This window comes from Bubalus kerabau, chromosome X (assembly GCF_029407905.1).
Source record: "Bubalus kerabau isolate K-KA32 ecotype Philippines breed swamp buffalo chromosome X, PCC_UOA_SB_1v2, whole genome shotgun sequence".
NCBI classification, from domain to species: domain Eukaryota; kingdom Metazoa; phylum Chordata; class Mammalia; order Artiodactyla; family Bovidae; genus Bubalus; species Bubalus kerabau.
Window position 1 is genome coordinate 12,065,726 of NC_073647.1, and position 22,199 is coordinate 12,087,924.

The 22,199-nt window shown below is 37.8% G+C and overlaps 1 protein-coding gene, 1 non-coding gene and 1 pseudogene across 4 annotated transcripts in view; 1 reads left to right on the forward strand and 2 right to left on the reverse strand.

Moving 5' to 3' along the window:
* The window catches only part of XIAP (X-linked inhibitor of apoptosis), a 40,022-nt gene extending 25,742 nt beyond the window's left edge, over nucleotides 1-14,280 (forward strand). For all 3 annotated transcript variants that reach the window (XM_055565190.1, XM_055565191.1, XM_055565192.1), the window contains 2 exons: nucleotides 2,068-2,268; nucleotides 9,613-14,280. In XM_055565190.1, the coding sequence (XP_055421165.1) occupies nucleotides 2,068-2,268; nucleotides 9,613-9,806 (395 nt within the window). In that variant the 3' untranslated portion in view covers nucleotides 9,807-14,280. The remainder of the gene's footprint in view (nucleotides 1-2,067; nucleotides 2,269-9,612) is intronic.
* Nucleotides 5,440-5,745, reverse strand: LOC129639896 (small EDRK-rich factor 2-like; annotated as a pseudogene).
* Nucleotides 11,629-11,764, reverse strand: LOC129640491 (small nucleolar RNA SNORA43). Its single transcript, XR_008708858.1, has one exon. It is a non-coding gene; the product is annotated as a small nucleolar RNA SNORA43 (small nucleolar RNA).
* Nucleotides 14,281-22,199: the final 7,919 nt, after the last annotated feature.

Sequence of the window (22,199 nt, forward strand, 5' to 3'; positions counted from 1 at the left end):
ATCTCCTGCATTGGGAGGCATGTTCTTTACCACTGAGCCACCAGGGAAGCCCTCCCTATACTTAAAGCATCATTTATTAGTATCTTAAAGATTAGAAGACAAGAGAATACTATATATATATACATATATATGCTTTTGACTGAGACTCTTGCTCTGGTTTAGGATTAGTGTTTTTAGTCAATTTGCATTTCCCTGATATCTAAAGGTGTTGGGCATTTTTTTCATATGCTTTTGGGCCATCTGTATATCTTCTTTGGAAAAATGTTTGTTCATCTCCTTTGCCTTATTTTTAGTTGGATTACTTGATTTTTTATTATGGACTTGTAATAGTTCTTTATATATTTTAGTTCTTTATACATATAAGTCCCATGTCAAGTATATGATTTGCAAATATTTTCTCCCATCCCATGGGTTATCTTTTCACTTTCTTTTTAGTGTCCTTAAGAGTTTTATGCTTTTAGCTCTTACATTCAGGTCTGTGATCCATTTTGAATTAATTTTTGTATATGGTATGAGGGAGAGGTTCATCTAACCATCACCCAGATCAAGATACAGAACATCTCTACCACCCTGGAAAGCTCCTTCAGGCCCTTTCACAATCAATATTTACCCCCAAGTTGTATCCTGACTTCTATTACCATAGATTAGATTTGAACGTCTTAAAAATGTAATCATACAATATGTACTCGATTGTCTCTGGTTCATGATTATGTTGATATTTTGCTTATCATGTCTATGTGATTGATCCATGTTGTCTGTGGAAGTAGTTCATTCTTCTTCCTTGCTGTTTAGTATTTGAATATACCACAATTTACTTATCCATTCACCTGATAATGGACCCTTGAGTTGTTTCCAGTTTGGGGCTGTTATAAATAACACTGCTATGAATATTCTTGTGTATGTCTTTGGCGGGTATATGTACTCGTCTTTAATACTGAAGAGTGGGGAATTCCTGGAGGCCTAGTGGTTAGGACTTGGAACTTTAACTGCTGGGGGATGGGGGAGGGAGGGGGGGCATGTTCAATCCCTGGTCAGGAAACTAAGATCCCTCAAGCTACACAGCTTGGAAAAGAAAAAAGGGGAAAAAAAATACCCAAGAGTGTAAGTGATGAGTCAGAGGATAGAAGTCTCTTTTAGCACATCACTACACAATCTGGTAAGATTAGTATTCGTCAGGCTAACAAAAGAATAAGAGCTTTGCCCAGAGGAGAGTGAACAAAGGCATGAAGTCAAAGCAGAGAGACCGTCTCCTCCTGGAACTAGAAGTAGTTCCTTTGATTTACACCTAGAAATTGGAAGGCCGAGAGCTCTAGTAAGCTCTTCCCAGGTGGCTCAATTGGTAAAGAATCCACCTGCCAATGCAGGAGATCTCGCAGGTTGGATCCCTGGGTCAGGAAGGTCCCCTGGAGAAGGGCATGGCAACCCACTCTAGTATTCTTGCCTGGGAAATTCCACAGACGGAAGAGCGTGGCAGGCTGCAGTCCACGGAGTCGCAAAAAGTAGACACGACTTAGCGACTAAACACCACCACCACCACCACTACCACAATCTGTAGTCCTACCTCAAGTGTCATTAAAGTGAGTTTCTATTAGGTTTCTTGCCTTATCTAGTCCACCCCACTCAACTGCAGAAACTAAGTCTGAGAGATAGGAAACTGATACATTGAAGGTCACAGACTGGAACTTCTATTTGCCATGATTTTTTCAAAATAATTGTGGTGATTTGGTAAAGACGTCCACAGTTTCAGAATTTTTGAAGCACTTAACCCTTTTTGTACCTGTTTTACCTTATCTTGTACTGTTTATTATAGTCTTTAAAGCACCTAATCTCAATTCCTAATACTACAAATACATACTCATTGTACTTTCAACTATTTTAAGATTCTGGAAGTGATTCTTCAGCGCCTAAATATTTCTAAATCCTCTTCCCAAAGCAGCTTTGGCTTGCTGGTTTGGTTTTGATTTTTTGCTTGTTTAAATTTTTCTTTTTAATGATACTCTGCTATTGAGTTGTGTTAATGAAAATAATTAAAGTCTGTGATTTTTTCCTCACCAATTTTCATTTCAGATGATACAATATTCCAAAATCCTATGGTACAAGAAGCTATACGAATGGGATTCAGTTTCAAGGACATTAAGAAAACAATGGAGGGGAAAATTCAGACATCTGGGAGCAACTATAAATCACTTGAGGTTCTGGTTGCAGATCTAGTGAATGCTCAGAAAGATAATACACAAGATGAATCAAGTCAGACTTCATTACAGAAAGGTATGCATGCCTGTGTTTTAAAAGCAAGATACACCTAGTATTTCATTATGGATAGTACCTTATATGACTATGTGGCCCATGCATTTTCCTCCTCTCGTATTTCCCTTAGGATAAATATTTTTTTAAACTTTTTATTATGAAAGATGTCAAACATACTCAAAAGTGGAGAGAACAGTATAATGAACCCTCAGATACCCATCAGCCAGCTTCAATAATTGTCAACACTTTTTCAATTTCCTTTTCTTCCCCCAGCTTTGTTTTTTGCTGTAGTTTTTCAGAGTAAATCCCAGACATCCTATATACCACTTGCCTATAAATATTTCAATAACTATCTAGGGACTTTTTTTTTTTAACATGACCTTAATACTGTGTGTTAATCTGTTCAGACTGTTATAACAGTACCGTAGACTGGGTGGCTTAGACAGCAGACATTTGTTTTTCATACTTCCGGAGGCTGGGAAGTCCAAGGTTCAGGCAGATTTGGTTCCTGGTAAAGTCGCTCTTCCAGGCTGGGAGATGGCTGCCTTCTCTGTGTCCTCGCTTGGCCAAGAGAGATAGCATTCTGCTTTCTATTCCTCTTCTTATAAGAACATTGATCCTGTCATGGAGTCCCATCATCATGACCCCATGTAAACCAAATCACCTTTTGAAGGCCCCACCTCTAAGCACCATCACATAGGGTGTGAGGGCTTCAACATGAGTTTTGGAGAGAAAGACATTTAGCCCATAATATACTATTGTCACACTTAACAGAATTAACAGTAATTCCATAATATCATCTGAAATTCAGTTGATTTTAATTTTCCTCATCATCTTAAAATGTTTTTACAGTTGATTTGTTCTGATCAGGATCTAAGTAAGATCTACTGATCTATTAATTTTAAAAAGTGTAAGTTTATACTCTATTTTAGGTAAAGAACAACAAAGGCTAACTTTTATCATTGTGTGTAGACTCTAAGTTTTTTAGTTGAAACTGCTTGGATTTAGAGTATTTTGCAACTTTCTACATGATATAAATATGTAAAAGGGTCATATTGCTAAATACAGCTTGAATTAAATGCATTTTAATACTGTGATTCATATACAAAGTGTATTGAATAATGTAGAAGGGAAGTATATAATCATTCTCTAAGCTTTTGACCACCTCTACCAAAAGATGAGAATTCTTCAAGTACTAATGAACTTAAAAGTTAACTTACTTTGTTTTTTACATTCAAGACCCTTTTGATCTTTAAGTTATTTCAGATGCTTTTGAAACATTATTCAGATAATCAAATAAGTCTTAAAGCAGTATAACATTGATGAGTTTTATATTACTCGAGTTGGTGTAGAAGATTCAGCAGAAAGCAGACTACTTTTTTCCTTAAAGATACATTTATTTAAAACCTATAATAGCTCCTCTTGTCTTGGTGATGGTGAAACAAATCATTTACTTTGTGATACAAGTGACTATGTCATTTTTCCCTGCATCTTCACCACAACTCAAACTAATTAAGTTTGACAGTAAGGTGCTAGTTTTTATACCTGAAGGTGTTTATAGCAGAAAGATTTAGTGGGTTGCAGTAGGAAGAGAACAAAGGACAGAGTGCATTGGGGGATGTCTCTATTCAACAGGAGTTTGTGGGAGGCTCTCATCATTACCGAGATTACAAGCTGGGGTTGCATGGGAAAAAGGGCCTAAGTTAATGCCAGTTCTCAAGGGCACACGTTAGAATTCATCAGTTGATGTCTCCTTAGTCTCACAAAATTGAGAGGCAGGTAATTGATACAGGCAAGCTTTTCATGAGGGGGCTGCTATCTATTTCTCCTCCCAAAGCTGATGAGGAAACACCGGCACTAAGAATCTTTTAATTCTGTACAAAATAGAGGGTGGGCCTAATTGAAGTAAAAGCAAATAAAATTTATTAGAGAAAAATATAATGTTATTGTTACTCACTAAGAAATCATAGATTCAATACTAGCTTTTATACCATTGTCTCTGTAACAGAGAATACCCCAGTCTTCTAAAGATAGTACCAAATTAGTATCTTTTTCCCTTTCTTTTTAAAAATGACATTGTATGATATAAAGCCCTTTACTTCATGTGTGTGGTAAGATACTTATTTTAATCCTTATATATATATGATAGAAAGTAATGTAAAAATCAAATAAACCGTGCACATTTCTTATCAGTCTGTCTTTCCACATAGATCTGCTCTGATTGGAACATGAATAACATCAGTTTATTCTAGAAGTGGTTTATAATAATGCAGTAAGAATATTAGCAGATACCATGAAAAATTATCTAGCTATTGCCTTTATTGCTATGTGCCAGGTACCTCCCAACCTAGAAGAGGGCTTTGTGGCAAGTAGAAGGGGAAAGGTGGCTCAGGAAAGGATGTAGAACCCAGTGGTTACTCTTTAGGCTAGAGTGAAGTAAAAAACTCAGTCTGGAAAAAAATGCCCAGAGCATCACCATCTCAAGTAAGTGTATGCACTGTAATATGGAACTGTAAACAATCAGAACCAAAAGAGCCTTAAAGATCCTATAATAATTTTCATTACCTCAGAGAAAACTGAGGTGCTGATGAACTGTTACTCAAGATCACGCAGATAGTTGGGAGTGAAATTCCGGTTTCCTGACTTCTGGTCCAGTGTTTATTTTTTTTTTTTAATTGTGGGGAATTCCCCAGTGGTCCTATGGTTAGGACTTGACACTTTTAGTACCAAGGACCCAGGTTCAGTCCCTGGTCCCGGAGGTAAGATTCCACAAGTCACGTGGTGTGGCCAAAAAAAAAAGTAAATACACATAAAATTTACCCTCTGAGCCATTTTTAAGTGTATAGTTCAGTAGTTTTAAGTACATTCACATTGTTTTGCAGTCAATCTCCAGAGCTCTTTTCATCTACAAAACTGAAACTCTTTATCTATTAAACAGCTTCCATTTTCCCATTCCCCTGGCAGCCACCATTCTGCTTTCTGTCTCTGTAAGTTTGACTACTGTAGGTATCTGATCCAGTTTCATTTTTTATTCATTGTAGCATCACATGCAAAAGTAACATGTAAATTAATTGTTTTCCTCTTCATGATTTTTTGGGGGATTACAAAGGTACTTCTAAAAAAACACTTTGAAGGGGTAGTTCCCTCACCCCCAGGACTGGCCTGGGGAAGAGAGACTACCTGAGAGGAGGGAACCCCAAAAGAGACCTGCTGTGGACCCCAGGCAAAAGGAATGCCTGGGTACTGGGAGCTGTGAGCATGACAGGAGGAAGTGTAGCGGGACAGGCTCCAGGCACACAGGCAAAGTGCGAGAAGATTGGACAAAAAGCCACAAAGTTACTTGGGTTCCTTCTTTTCATTTGCCTTTTTCAGCTTCTGTTGCATGATCTCTGAGTCCTTCTGCTTGTGGACCACAGAAGAAAGCTTGTGATCTCAGTGTTTTCTCTTAACCAAGTCACTCTGCTTTTCCATATTCCTCTGGCAGGCTGGCTTTCGCTGGCTGCCACAGTCTTGGTGATGGCAGGAATATACACTATTCTTTTTTGGTCAGATGCATCCATATAATATAAATCAGTTTATAATGCCATCCCTTTACTTTTGTTGTTTGCTATGCCCCGAATGCCTTTTTTCTGTTTGTATACCTCATCTCATTCCCCAGTGCACCCCCGATTCCCTAAACCCACTTCTTGAACTTGTCCTTCAAGGCTCAGCTCAAAGGTCACTCTTTGAAGTTTCCCCAAAGACCCATAGCACACTTTGCAGCTTCCTCTTCTCTACTCTCTCTGTTAAAGCATTTGTAACGTTGTTCTGGAACTTTTTCTGTCCCTTCCTATCTGTTAGGCTTCATGAGGACAGACAGTTTATCTTTCTTATCTCTATGTTCCATATTTGAGTTTTGAATTATGCCCAGGAGGTTGCCTTTTAAGAAAAAAAAGGATCAAATAATCCTTTTCTCCATGACTAGCCAAGAAAACCTTACTGAAGCAATTCTGGTATCTTTTTCCAGGTTAAAACCTTTCACTGGCTCTGGGGCCCTTGGTGTCAAGTCCAAACTCCTTCACATGGGTTACCAAATCCTTCATGATCAGGCTCCTGCTAACCTTCTATAGCCTCATGCTATAATCTCATGCTATTTCCCCTTCGCATTCTCTTCCCAAACCTTACCTGTGCACTTGGAGGCCTCATTCTGTTTCTCACCTTGGAGCCTGCCTATATCATTTCCTCTGCCCAGAGCCCTCTTCTCCCACTGCTCTTGTCCCCCAAGGTCTAAGGCCTTCTCCCTCTTCTAGTTTACTCCTACTTATCCTTTAGGACCCAATTTAGGTTTAATATTTTCTGGAAGGCCTTCCCTCTGTGTATACATGGATACACAGCCTTCCTATGTTCTTCATAACACATTGTCATTACTTTAATCATTACATTGTATTATAATTTCCTGCCTGCTTGTGTTCCTAACTTGTCTATGAATGATTAGGAGCCCAGGATCTAGATATTTGTTAATCTATCTCTAATGCCTAGAACCTAGCTAAGTGTTCCATAAGCATTTGTTGAATAAAATTAAACCACTGTTTCCCAAACTTGTTTTCAAAATAGTGTTCCCCAGAATGTTAAGAGATGTCGTGAAAAAGGAGCTCTGTAGTTAAATAGGGAATGCATTTTGAATTTCTAAGAGGGCATATATGCTTTATTATACTGCCCTCAACTTGATAGTCATGGTTCAGAAATGCCACTGTGCTCAACCCCAGAAATATTAGATTGAGTGAATGGGGCCCAGGAATCTATTGGTTGTTTTTTTTTTTAAATTCCCCAAGTGATTCTCATATGAAGCTAAATTTGGAAACCACTGCTATACAGTGATCACAAAGATTGTTAAAATATGTAATACATTTGGAATTGTACCTAGCACAAAGTAGAAGTGCTATATTACTTTTAACTGCTGCTATTGCTGACCCAGATAATCACGATGGTGTGATCACTGACCTAGAGCCAGACATCCTGGAATGTGAAGTCAAGTGGGCCTTAGAAAGCATCACTATGAACAAAGCTAGTGGAGGTGATAGAATTCCAGTTGAGCTATTTCAAATCCTGAAAGATGATGCTGTGAAAGTGCTGCACTCAATATGCCAGCAAATTTGGAAAACTCAGCAGTGTCCACAGGACTGGAAAAGGTCAGTTTTCATTCCAATCCCAAAGAAAGGCAATGCCAAAGAATGCTCAAACTACCGCACAATTGCACTCATCTCACACGCTAGTAAAGTAATGCTCAAAATTCTCCAAGCCAGGCTTCAGCAATATGTGAACCATGAACTTCCAGATGTTCAAGCTGGTTTTAGAAAAGGCAGAGGAACCAGAGATCAAATTGCCAACATCCGCTGGATCATGGAAACAGCAAGAGAGTTCCAGAAAAGCATCTATTTCTGTTCTATTGACTATGCCAAAGCCTTTGACTGTGTGGATCACAATAAACTGTAGAAAATTCTGAAAGAGATGGAAATACCAGACCACCTGATCTGCCTCTTGAGAAATTTGTATGCAGGTTAGGAAGCAACAGTTAGAACTGGACATGGAACAACAGACTGGTTCCAAATAGGAAAAGGAGTTCGTCAAGGCTGTATATCGTCACCCTGCTTATTTAACTTATATGCAGAGTACATCATGAGAAACACTGGACTGGAAGAAACACAAGCTGGAATCAAGATTGCCAGGAGAAATATCAATAACCTCAGATATGCAGATGACACCACCCTTATGGCAGAAAGTGAAGAAGAACCTAAAGAGCCTCTTGATGAACATGAATGTGAAAAAGTTGGCTTAAAGCTCAACATTCAGAAAACGAAGATCATGGCATCTGGTCCCATCACTTCATGGGAAATAAATGGGGAAACAGTGGAAACAGTGTCAGACTTTATTTTTCTGGGCTCCAAAATCACTACAGATGGTGATTGCAGCCATGAAATTAAAAGACGCTTACTCCTTGGAAGGAAAGTTATGACCAACCTAGATAGCATATTCAAAAGCAGAGACATTACTTTGTCAACAAAGGTTCGTCTAGTCAAGGCGATGGTTTTTCCTGTGGTCATGTATGGATGTGAGAGTTGCACTGTGAAGAAGACTGAGCGCCGAAGAATTGATGCTTTTGAACTGTGGTGTTGGAGAAGACTCTTGAGAGTCCCTTGGACTGCAAGGAGATACAGCCAGTCCATTCTGAAGGAAATCAGTCCCGGGTGTTCTTTGGAAGGAATGATGCTAAAGCTGAAACTCCAGTACTTTGGCCACCTCATGTGCAGAGTTGACTCATTGGAAAAGACTCTGATGCTGGGAGGGATTGGGGGCAGGAGGAGAAGGGGACGACAGAGGATGAGATGGCTGGATGGCATCACCGACTCGATGGACATGAGTCTGAGTGAACTCCGGGAGTTGGTGATGGACAGGGAGGCCTGGCGTGCTGCGATTCATGGGGTCGCAAAGAGTCGGACACGACTGAGCGACTGATCTGATCTGATCTGATTGCTGATGTTGTTGTCATAGTTACATACGATTGTTAAACATATTTTTGTGCCGCATTTAACATTTCTCAAAACTAAGTTCGACAGAGGCTGAATTAAACAAGAACTTCAGTGCCACCTGTATATTGATGACGCCCAGGTTTCTATCTTTAGCCCTGATTTCTTCTGACCTTAAGACTTAACGCTCCGATCGCCTACTGGACATTTTTATATGGATGCCCTGCAAACACCTCAGAAATACCTTAAAAATCCCAAACCTGTACCTCCATTTTTATTTCCTATTGGCACTACCATCGCCTTGTCAGCCATGCTAGAAATCTTGAAATCAAGTTTATTTCCTCTTTCTTCCTCATCCTTCACATCCAATCACTAAATCCTACTTGTCCCATTTCATAAGTGGCCCTCCACTTCCATCTCTTAATTTCTGGAATAAGCCATGCCCTTTCAATATGCTGCTACTTTTACCTAACCCTTGCTTCTCTGCTTGGCAGATTTCTGTTTTTAAATGTCACTCTTCCACCTCCCCACTTCCCCACCCAACAGCCACCAACTGGTGGAACTTTCCTCACCTAACCTGAACAGAAGAACTTGTTCTGTTACCTTGTCCCAGAGCACTTTGTAACTTTATTACAGAACTTATCACTTTGTACTTTGTACTTTGTGCTTGCTTCTGTAGCCTCAGCTCACGTCCTTCTCTCCCACTAGGCTGTGAACTGCTTAAGAGCAGATGCCATGTGTGAGTTATCCCATCTCCTGACACTTGATCAGCGTCCAGCACATAGTAGGGGTTCACACTGTTTCAGTGAATTTAACCAACTCAGAAAGTCTAAAATTAACACGTTTTTTTCTCTTTGTACAGACATTAGTACTGAAGAGCAGCTAAGGCTCCTACAAGAGGAGAAGCTTTGCAAAATCTGTATGGATAGAAATATTGCTGTCGTCTTTATTCCTTGTGGACATCTGGTCACTTGTAAACAGTGTGCTGAAGCAGTTGACAAGTGTCCCATGTGCTACACAGCCATTACTTTGAGGCAAAAAATTTTCATGTCATAATCTAACTACAGTAGGTGTCTTATGTTCTTATTACCCTGATTGAATGTGTGATGTGAACCAACTTGAAGAAATCAGCATTGAATTCCATTAGCATTTGCTGCCAAGTAGGAAGAAAGTGTAAACTGCAATGTTATAGTTGGCAGTCTAAAATTTGAATTTCTGGATTTTTCAGGATGTTAACTGTATTAGCTGTTCTATTTTTCTCCCACTGTTATTTAATTGAAACCCTAGACTAAGAAGCATCATATTGTAACTGATCACAATGTGTGTTTTATAGTACACTGACTTAGTTTTCTAAATGTAAGTGAATTAATCAATTGAATTTTTCATTCATTTCGGATAGGCTTAACAAATAGAGCATTCTGTATGAATGGAGATTAGAGTTAATCTCCCCAATCACATAATTTGTTTTGTGTGAAAAAGGAATGAACTGTTTCACACTGGTGGAAAGATGGAAATGATTTTTAGATGTTTGTGTTTTAGGATTTTGTCCATTTTCTTTTAAATTATACACATGTACTTGGGTGGATGATTTTTTTTTAATGATTTTGCCATTGTTAAAAGGGTATTTAATGATTGACTACCATTTAGCCTACATGTACTGACATAAAAAGACATCAGAGGTATATTAAGTATAAAATTAAATGGCAAAACACTATGTGTAGAATGAGCCAAGTGAAGGTGTGTGTATTTTATATACATATAGAATGAAAGATTGGAAAGATAGACACCAAACTGTTAAATGTGGTTTCTCTTGAAAGGGGGTGGGGGGATGGGTCCCAGAGGGGCTTTATAAGGGCCTTTCACTTTCTACTTTTTTCATTTTGTTCTGTTTGAATTTTTTATAAGTATTATTACTTTTGTAATCAAAATTTTTAGAAAGTATTTTGCTGATTTAAAGGCTTAGGCATGTTCAAACACCTGCAAAACTACTTATTGCTCAGCTTTAGTTTGCCTAATCCAAGAAGGCAGGGCAGTTAACCTTTTGGTGCCAATGTGAAATTTAAATGTTTATATGTTTTTCCTGCTTCGTGGATGAAAAATATTTCTGAGTGGTAGTTTTCTGACAGGTAGACCATGTCTTCTCTTGTTTAAAAATAAATATTCCTGATTTTGTAAAATGAAATATAAAATATGTCTCAGATCTTCCAATTAATTAGTAAGGATTCATCTTTAATCCTTGCTAGTTTAAGCCTGCCTAAGTCACTTTACTAAAAGATCTTTGTTAACCCAGTATTTTAAACATCTGTCAGCTTATGTAGGTAAAAGTAGAAGCATGTTTGTACACTGCTCGTAGTTATAGTAACAGCTTTCCATGTTGAGATTCTCGTATCTTGTATCTTAAAGTTTCATGTGAATTTTTACCGTTAGGATGCTTAAGATGTATATAGGATAAAATGTCAAGTCTTCACCTAAGTTTTTTGTTTTCTTGTCTAGTAATAGTAGCAGATACTTCTGGAATGTTCTCCCAAGATCCTTAAAAACTTCTTGGAAATTATAAAATACTGACAAGAAAATAAGAATAGTTTTTTTAATATTAAAGAGAAAATAAAGCTTGAGTAAGAATCAATATAGGTTAAAAAGATAAAAGTCTAAAAATGCTTCATAGAACACCCAGGCAAAGATCCTCACAACAACCTGTTGTAGAGTGAGGCATTTTACTGTAGAGAAAAGGTTGAGAGTAAAACTGTCAGAAGTTATATTTTTGTTGTATTTTCTAAGAGAAAGAGTATTGTTATGTTCTCTTAACCTGTTAATTACTACTTTGATATTCATTTAAAGCATTGCAAATTTAAATGAGAATCTTTATTTTTTTTTCCACTGATGTCCGGCTACAAACCATTCTTAGCGCCCACGGTTCTGAGCACTGAGCATAGAAATAGCCGCTTCCTCTCAGCCCCAACGGCACAGGCGCAGCAGGGCGGCCACACCCGTGGTGCCGGCAAGTCCGGCATCTGCAGGGCAGTGAGAATCTTTAAAGTCAAATAATGACCACCCTGTTTTTGTTGTACTATGTAAATCCTCAGTTCTTTACTTTTGCACTTTCTTCCATTTAGATTTAGTTAGATATTCATTAAAAGTTAAATTTTATATGTATAATCTAAGCTTTAAATTTAAACTTAAATTACAAGGGGAGAAAAGTGTTAAAGGTTTAAAAATGTGTTTTCCAGGACACGTCAGCTCCAAGTCAGGTAGTTGGTTCAATCTAGTTGTTGTCCAAGGACTGAATTGTTTTAACATAAGGTTTTCCAGTTCTGGGAGCCTCAGTTCTTTAAAACTCTTTTAAAACTTGTATGTTTAGATTTAAGCAAGACCTTTTTTCTCCCCATCAGTTGTGAGATTTAATGCATGAAGCTGATGTGGCTAACAAGTTTATTTTAAGAATTGCTTAGAAATGCTGTTGCTTCAGGTTCTTAAATCACTCAGCGCTCCAACTTCTAATCAAATTTTTAAAGACTTACCAATGTTTGCCTGTGTTTGCACTATAAAAAGCACTGGATCCTTCCCATCTATTTGTGCAAAGAATGATCACTTGCAAGGTCAAAAATATAGCCAGATCCAAATCTCTGCCTCCCCCTTCCCAAAATAGTTCTCAGTATCTCCACGTAGACTTCCTTTTCTGTATAAAGCTCACTCTAAGGTTTCAAAGGCACCGCCTATTTTACTACATTTTAGTCATGTGAAGAGTCAAGTTGTTTTGTAATAAATAATTGTCTTTATTCATAATAATCTGGTGTGCTAATCAAAAGCCTTGTCTTAATTTTTGAGAAATGAGTTTAGTGTTTATAAAGTAAATTCCAGTTTGTTAAGTAATGGCTTTGTATTACCTTTCCTGCTAGATTTTTGTTTATTTTCCCTTGGGTTAGGGGCTAAGATGGAGTAGGATGGGGGTAGTGAATGTATGTGATGTGATTTGGCCCTGTGTATTACAATCTTTTGTTGTTTTATCACTTAAATGTTGGTAGTTTTCTTCCTGGTTTTCATTTTAGTGGATAAAATTGGTATTTTGAACTCTGAATGGAGACTACCACCACAGCATTAGTTCCACGTATTGTACCCTTTAGACTGAAATCATTGTTTTATTTCCTGATTACCCAGTTGGTTGAATATGGGGGAAAAGGGGTGGAGGGGTTGGAGAAATAGGATAGGTTGTATATCGTTTCTATTAGAGAAAGAAGAAAATGGGACTGAATATTTGACAGATATGGTTTTTAGCCACATCTGGCTTAGAAAAGAAGAAAAGAGGTAACCATTTCTTCATCTGTGAAATGCAAATAGTACCTGTCTTAAAAAATTATAAGAGTTGAGGAGACCGTATGTGTAAAATACTTGTTATAGATGTTAATTCCCTTCCTAACACTTTTTTACCTTCCATGGATTTGCCTTGACTCTGGAAATTAGGGCTAAAACTTAGATAATAACTCTTTCACTGACTCTTAATTCATCTTTCTCGTTTGTCATAGTTAAGATGCAAATTACAGTACACAAGTAGGTCAAATCCTTAAAAATATTTAAATTCCTTTTTTAAAAACTTGAAACAATAGTCTTACCAAAGTTAGTTGAGTTTTTCTAATAGAAACAATTGGCTTAGTCCCACTTTTATAGTCAGTTTCAGTTTGACTTATAAACTTAGCACAATGTGAATTTCACTTGCAGCACAACAGAATCATAGGATGTCAGAGCTAGAAGTGACCTTAGAGAGTATCTAATTCATCCCCTTTGTTTTAAGATGAACCATCTGAGGCTCAATGGTGAAATGTTGTGTTCAAAGCTATATAACTAATCAGTGATAGCCCAGACTGGGACATAGTTTGACGGTGAAAAACTTCAAGCTACCTCTCCAGGGAGGTCTCAAATGTTTATTTTTTCAACTATTCTTTATTCTATACCATAACATTCACTACATATTAAATGACACTTTATAACTAATACAGTAGGACAATCTTAAATACATATGGCTTCAAATTGTACAATATTACATTAATGTTTCGGGGGTAAGATTCTTATTTGAAGTCTAAAGTTTGCAGAAATGCGTATAGATTTTTTTGCATTTACTACATTCTTCTTGTGTAGCATTAATTGTGTATCATTTAAAATTACTATGTAAGTATATTTTGTCATTCTGTCTATACTTAGCAACAAATTTGCATTTTTATTTGATGTAACAATTGCTTTAATGTAATTTTTGTTAGAAGATTTTGCATTACCTTTATACTTTATATCTAACCTGACAGAATGACTGATTCTTATGTCATTGTAATAGTGTTGTAAATAATCACGTGAAATGTGTGAGATAGAGTACTATATTTGTGAATATAATTTTATGGCTGTTTTCATTTACTAGAAACCTTTCCATCAGTATGGAAAACTAAGAAAATTGCTTTCTACTGTATAATCTGGCAGTCATCATAGATTAAAGCTTATTTTTCTGTGAATAAAAACTTATCCAATAAAGCACTATTCTTTAAAATGATATCTTATTACTTTGTATTTGTTTCACTTCCTCAGAAAAAAATAAAATAGCCCTCTTAAAAATATTAATACTAAAATGTAACTTCCCAAATATATCCTATGCCATTATTGCGCCAGACATTAATTGCGCCATGACATATCAAGTCATGTGATATTAAAAAAAAAAAGACATCTGCTTTCACATTAGTTTATAGAATTCTATAAGTACATGAAAAGTTTATTTTTAGTTTTGTGTAAAAATATGAAACTCCCTCTCCACAAAGATTGGCCTGGTTGACTCAAGAGATAACTATAGTCACCTTAACAAGGCTTGAATAAGCAAGAGACCTAAAAAGCCACTGCCCCTTTGAGGCAGGCAGCAGAGAAGGATTTTTGTGAGTCTACAGAAGCAGCTGCCCAGAGTTTCAGAAACTGCAAGCAAATCTGGTGGGATTAAAAGGTAAGGGAATTGCAATTATCCTTCAATAAAAAATAATTAGAAAAAAAGTGAGGAAATAAAGGCTTCTCAAAGGGAGAGGGAAATTTAGAAAAGGGCATTTCAAGTGCTATTTCCCCTACCCCTGAGTTGTATTTCAGGCCTAGTCTGAGACATTACTTTGCCAACAAAGGTCTGTCTAGTCAAGGCTATGGTTTTTCCTGTGGTCATGTATGGATGTGAGAGATGGACTGTGAAGAAGGCTGAGCGCCGAAAAATTGATGCTTTTGAACTGTGGTGTTGGAGAAGACTCTTGAGAGTCCCTTGGACTGCAAGGAGATCCAACCAGTCCATTCTAAAGGAAATCAGTCCCGGGTGTTCTTTGGAAGGAATGATGCTAAAGCTGAAACTCCAGTACTTTGGCCACCTCATGCGAAGAGTTGACTCATTGGAAAAGATTCTGATGCTGGGAGGGATTGGGGGCAGGAGGAGAAGGGGACAACAGAGGATGAGATGGCTGGATGGCATCACTGACTCGATGGACGTGAGTCTGAGTGAATTCCGGGAGTTGGTGATGGACAGGGAGGCCTGGCGGGCTGTGATTCATGGGGTCACAAAGAGTTGGACACGACTGAGCGGCTGAACTGATCTGAACTGAATTGTATTGTTTAGTTGCTAAGCTGTGTCTGACTCTTTCTTACAGACCCTGGGGACTGTAGCCCACCAGGCTTCTGTCCATGGGATTTCCCAGGTGAGAATACTCAGTGGGTTTCCATTTCCTTCTCCATGGGATCTTCCCAACCCAGGGATCAAACCCATGTCTCCTGCATTCGCAGGTGGGTTCTTTACCACTGAGCAACCAGGGAAGCCCCATCTGTATAGTGACTGATTATCAAATTCTTGACTGTTACCACTGTTATCTGAGATATACCATAAGACTGTTGTAAATGCAGTCCACATTTCTTACATGTCAACTATACTTTCAATAAATATTGATGAAGATGTGAATTTTCAAAGCTTTCTCTTACAAAAATTTTCAAACTTACATAAAAGTAGAAACAAAAATATAATGAACCTCGTAATCATCATTCAGCTTCAACAAATAACATTTTGCCAGTCTTGTTTCATCTAGGACTCTCTATCCCTTTATTTTTAAAATTTATTTATTGTTGATATATTTTAAAGTAAATCCTAGACATTATGTTATTTCTCCTATAGTTACTTTGTTATATACCTATACAGGATTAGAACATTTTTTAAATTGTGAATTTTTAACTTGCCACTATTACTGCTAAATTTTAAAGGACATCTAAATAAGAATTAAGATCAACTTTATTCCCCTGTTTCCCCTAGTTGAAGATTAAGGTAAACATACATGCTCAAAACTGATACTATAATTTAAAAAATACTTTTAGGGAGTTCCGTGGTGGTCCAATGGTTAGGACTCCATGCTTTCATTGCCATGGCTAGGGTGCAGTCCCTGGTTGGGGAGCTAAATCCTGCAAGCCACGTAGCATGACCAAACAAAAAAAAAGAAAAATTTTTAATGATGTTCTCACTATTTCATTTGTAGTTTGCTTATACATTATAGAATAAATGCGGTACTTATTAGAAGTTGGTAGGCTAATTTGCAACAATGTAGATGGACCTAGAGAGTATTATACTTAGTGACATAAGTCGAGAAAGAAAAACACTGGATGATATCACTTACATGTAGAATATAAAAAATAAAATCAATGTATATAACAACAGAAACAGACTCAGAGATATAGAGAACATCTAGGAGAGAGGGAGGGTGTAGGGGGTAAGATAGGGGTATAGGATTAAGAGATACAGACTAGTATGTATACAATAAATAAGCAGCAAGGAATATTATACAGCATAGGAAAATTAGCCATTGTTTTTTAATAACTTTAAATGGAGTATAATCTATAAAAATATTGAATTGTGGTGTTGTACACTTGAAACTAATATTGTAAGTCAACTATACTTCTATTTAAACATTTTAAAATTATAAGTACAATAAAGGTAGGCTAACTGTGTGGTGTATGGATACCTCAGTTCAGTTCAGTCACTCAGTCGTGTCCGACTCTTTGCGACCCCATGAATCGCAGCACGCCATGCCTCCCTGTCCATCACCAACTCCCAGAGTTCACTCAAACTCGTGTCCATCGAGTCGGTGATGCCATCCAGCCATCTCATCCTCTGTCGTCCCCTTCTCCTCCTGCCCCCAATCCCTCCCAGCATCACGGTCTTTTCCAATGAGTCAACTCTTCGCATGAGGTGGCCAAAGTACTGGAGTTTCAGCTTTAGCATCATTCCTTCCAAAGAACACCCGGGACTGATTTCCTTTAGAATGGACTGGTTGGATCTCCTTGCAGTCCAAGGGACTCTCAAGAGTCTTCTCCAACACCACAGTTCAAAAGCATCAATTCTTCGGCGCTCAGCTTTCTTCACAGTCCCAACTCTCACATCCATACATGACCACTGGAAAAACCATAGCCTTGACTAGATGGACCTTTGTGGGCAAAGTAATGTCTCTGCTTTTGAATATGCTATCTAGGTTGGTCATAACTTTCCTTTCAAGGAGTAAGCGTCTTTTAATTTCATGGCTGCACTCACCATCTGCAGTGATTTTGGAGCCCAAAAAAACTAGTGGTTCTCAAAGTGTGGTCTGGGGGTCAGCAGCATCTGCATCATCTAGGAACTTCTTAGAAATAACAAATTATTGGGACTTCCCTGGCAGTTAAGACTCTGCACTTCCAATGCAGGAGACACAGGTTCAATCCTCAGTTGGGGGGTGAATAAGATCCCACGTGCTGCGTGGCGTGGCCAAAAAAAGGAAAAGAAAAAAAAAAAGTGAATTAATCGGCTCCAGCCTGAAACTAGTGAATCTGAAACTCTGGGGTATAACCCAGCAATCAGTGTTTTAAAAAACCCTCTAGGTGGTTCTGATAAGGCTACAGTTTGAAAATGACTGAGATGTGGTATGGGGTCCAAATCCAGAAATAATTAAACGGCTGAAACCTGTAAATCAAACTGCTCTGTGCAGATGACTGTAATCATCACCTTTTTTCTCCTTATAACTCTTTGTGGATCCAGTCCTGTATTTTCTCCTGCTACCAAAATGTGAAGACATAAGATGTAACATCATGAAAGTCCCTTCTGATTTGACTTTTCAACAAAATTTCCTTGCATGTAGTATTCTTTTGAATTTGATAATGAAAATCATTCTTCAGCCCTTAGACTGCCAAGTTCAGAATAGAATAGAGACACACTGATCACATTAAACTATCCTCCAATCAAGCAGTGAAAGGGTTAAGTATTTCAAGTCTCACTTATAAGCATTAGTGTGACAGCAATCAGTTGAAGTTGTACAGAACAGACCTGCACTTCTAGAAAGAGTCAAATCTTCAGTGAAATGTGAGCAGTTAATCTACAACTGATAGAGTTGGAAGTGGTCAGCCTCTCTAATTCATATTAACTAGCAGTTCTGAATTCTTTTTTAGGTCTGAAGATTTTAAAGTAACTGGCACAAAAGGACCAAAGAAAATTCTTGTGATGGCCTTAGATCTCTAAAGGTTTTCAGAGTTGCATAAATCCACACTAAGGTCAATATTGGCCTCTAACCATAACCAAAATAAAAATCTTAAGGTAGGTAAGGCTAGATGAAAGTCAGACTGTTTCCTTTTCCTACAAACTACTAATTTGCTATAACAAATATGTCCGTAACCTAGCCATTTAGCTTTGTATAGGATTTGGTCTATTTAGATTTTTCCCCCCCGATCTTATTCTGTTTAATTTTATATTTCCAAGACCCTATATGCACCATAACTAATAACTATAACGTAAGAAACCTTTTGCATGGGCCTCTGCTTATTAACGATAATGCTTATTAACTTTGCTATGCTATGCTATGCTATGCTAAGTCGCTTCAGTCATGTCCGACTCTGTGCAACCCCATAGAAGGCAGCCCACCAGGCTCTCCCGTCCCGGGATTCTCCAGGCAAGAACACTGGAGTGGGTTGCCATTTCCTTCTCCAGTGCATGAAAGTGAAAAGTGAAAGTGAAGTCGCTCAGTTGTATCCGACTCCTAGCGACCCCATGGACTGCAGCCTACCAGGCTCCTCCGTCCATGGGATTTTCCAGGCAAGAGTACTGGAGTGGGGTGCCATTGCCTTCTCCGTTATTAACTTTAGGTTTATGAATAAATATTAGAAGGATACTGGTTCAAAACAAATAAGGAATAAGAACCCAAGATAAACCAAACTTTATTCCTCCCTTTTATCTTCCCAGAATAAATTTTCAAAAAACAACCAGGGTATAACTAATTGAAGTAATAATATTTAAAGGCTTCCCTGGTGGTTCAGCGGCAAAGAATCCAGCTGCCAATGCAAGAGACGTTGGTTCAATCCCTGGGTTGAAAAGATCCCCCAGAGAAGGATATGGCAATCCACTCCAGTATTCTTGCCAGGGAAATCTATGGACAGAGGAGCCTGATGGGTTACAGTCCATGGGATCACAAAAGAATCGGACAAGACTTAGTGACCAAACAACAACAAATAGTATTTAAACAATGATCTTGCTTCAAAATCTGGTTCTTGTTTCTAATTTATATTCCAAAAATATTTTTTACATACAAAATTATAAATGTCATTTGTTACAAAAACTTTTATATTGAGAGGTGTTTTTTTTAAGTCTGTGCATTATGTGTCTTTAACTTTATTCTGTTACTAGGTACTAGAGACTTCTTTTTAATCCCATTAGCCTAAATAAGGGGCTTTGCATTTTTGGCTAAAGCATCAAGAATGTATTTTCTCATTAAATATTGGAATTTTGTTTGGCAGTGGTTAGGCTCTCCTTCTGCCAGATTACTGACTATTGGATTGAGGAAAAGAAAACACATGAGTAGGTTCATGAACAATTACTGATGTTTCAGAGAAACTTAAAAACAAAGACCCCAAATCTCTCCCATAAATTTAATCTCAAGTAGAGAAAAACTTGCTGAAAATATTTTATTTTTCATTAAATTAACATTTTGTAGGGATTTCCTAGCAGAAATTTAACAAAGGCCTGTATTAATCATTAAGAGAATGACCTAACTTACCTGAAAAAAATTGTTTTTCTTTCAACTAGATTTTTGTTTATTATTTGACTACTAAAAAGAATGTACTCTACTGTACTTATGGCTTTCTTGGTCTACTGTAAATATTTCAGATACATTATATTCTTATGTGAGCTATAAGAATTAAAAAGACCTATACTTAGTTATAGGTCTTTTATATGAGTTATAAATCAATATTTGGTCATTTGTACAGAATGAAATGTAACAAAAATATTAACACATGGGGATAAAAATCCCTACTCTGCCTACCTCAGAGGATTGCTGCAAGGATTATATGAGTAAATGTACATGAAAGAGCTTAAAAAAGTATAAACTATATAAGCTTAAGGAATCATTCCTCTAATTAGAGTTTATTGGACTAATTATGGGTTGTTGTTGTTTAGTCACTCAGCCATGTCTGACTCTTTCGTGACCCCATGGACTGTAACCCACCAGGCTGTGTCCATGGGATTTCCCAGGCAAGAGTATTGGAGTGGGTTATCATTTCCTTCTCCAGGGGATCTTCCCAACCCAGGGATCAAACCCAAGTCTCCTGTATTGGCAGGTCAGTTCTTTACCACTGAGCCACCTGGAAAGCCCAATTATGGATTAGTTTCACACAAAATGAAACAGTTGTGAAATAGTATCTGATTAATCAAGGATGTATAGTGATGAAATCATTTATACAGTTTCTTGGCCATTTCCATGGCCTTTAAATTTCTTACATATATTATCTGTTTACTTTCCACTCTCTACATGGTTACTCCTGTGTTTAAATCAGAAGTGTATAGGTAAGTGCAGAGATAATTGGATAAATTGTTGCTATGTACAGTTGTGGAAATTGTGTTCATAATCCCTGCCATTCAAGTGGCCCTTAAATAGATTTACCTGGGCAACCAGGTCAGCTCTGTTTTCTAATATATGAAAATAAAACTATACAAAACAGATAAATTCAGGGAGGACGAAATAATTGGTCTGGTACTGTTGCACTATGCCATTGTGTCTCTCATTCATTATATTCAGAACATCTCTATAATTTACATCTGAAGAACCCCAGACATAGAGGTTACATGACTCACCTAAATCATATGGTGAATCACCAGTCAAGCTGTGCTTATAGGCAGTGAAAATGTTTCTGGTTAATTTTTGACATGAATTAGCTAAATTGGCTGCCTCACTGTCTGAACGTTGAGTGTATATATCCAAATCCAGGATCTCTTTTTTTTTTTTTTGTACAGCAAGACCTGGCTGGCCATACAATACCAAACCACAAAGCCCAATAGAAGTAATAAATAGATATATGTGGTCCTTAGCATGTCTACTCAACTAGAATTTAAAAATTAAAGTAATTCTAAAACACATAATTGATAACTTTGTTTCTGCTGTTAAGAATTTGGAAAGGAGGAAGAGAACTTTTCATTATGTTACCAAGGCCAAACTTGGAGGTCAGGAACCATGTCTCCCTAATCACTATGTTCCCAATGACTAGCATGCTATCTGGTCCATTAATAAGCAGAGTTAATTTCTTCAATGCATAGATGTATGAGTGAAGGAATGAATGAGCAAATTTATAAATGAACAGTGTGGGAAAGCCTCTTCTGAAAGCTGTGCATTGACAAATATAATGCAATTTGGAATCAGTACTGATTTTCCACAGATTTCATTTTTTTTAATGCACCAACATTAAACACTTACTATTAAATTTAATGCACAACATTAAACACAACATTAAGTCACTTACCACCAGGGACTTCCCTGGTGGTAAGAATCTGCCTGCCAAGGCAGGGGACACAGGTTTGACCCATGGGTGAAGACGATCCCACATGCCATGGAGCAACTAAGCCCATGTGCCGTAACTACAGAGCCCATGCTCTAGGTGAGCTCCAAATACTGAGCCTGTGTGCCTCAACTACTGAAGTCCATGCATGAGAACAGGTGCTTGGCAACAAGAGAAGCCGCAACAAGAGAAGCCACCACAATGAAAAGCCTGTACACCTCAACGAAGAGTAGCCCCCACTCACCACAAATAGAGAAAGCCCATGTAAAAGCAATGAAGACCCAGCACAGCCAAAAATAAATTCATTTTTAAAACACCTACTATGTGCCAGGGTCTGTGCTAGATGCTAGGGAATCCATTCTATCACTGAAGGGCAATCAGTTCACTCACTCAGTTGTGTCCAACTCTTTGCGACCCCATGAACTGCAGCACGCCAGGCTTCCCTGTCCATCACCAACTCCCAGAGCTTGCTCAAACTCACGTCCATCAAGTCAGTGATGCGATCCAACCATCTCATCCTCTGTCGTCCCCTTCTCCTCCTGCCTTCAATCTTTCCCAGCATCGGGTCTTTTCCAATGAGTCAGTTCTTTGCATCGGGTGACCAAAGTATTGGAGTTTCAGCTT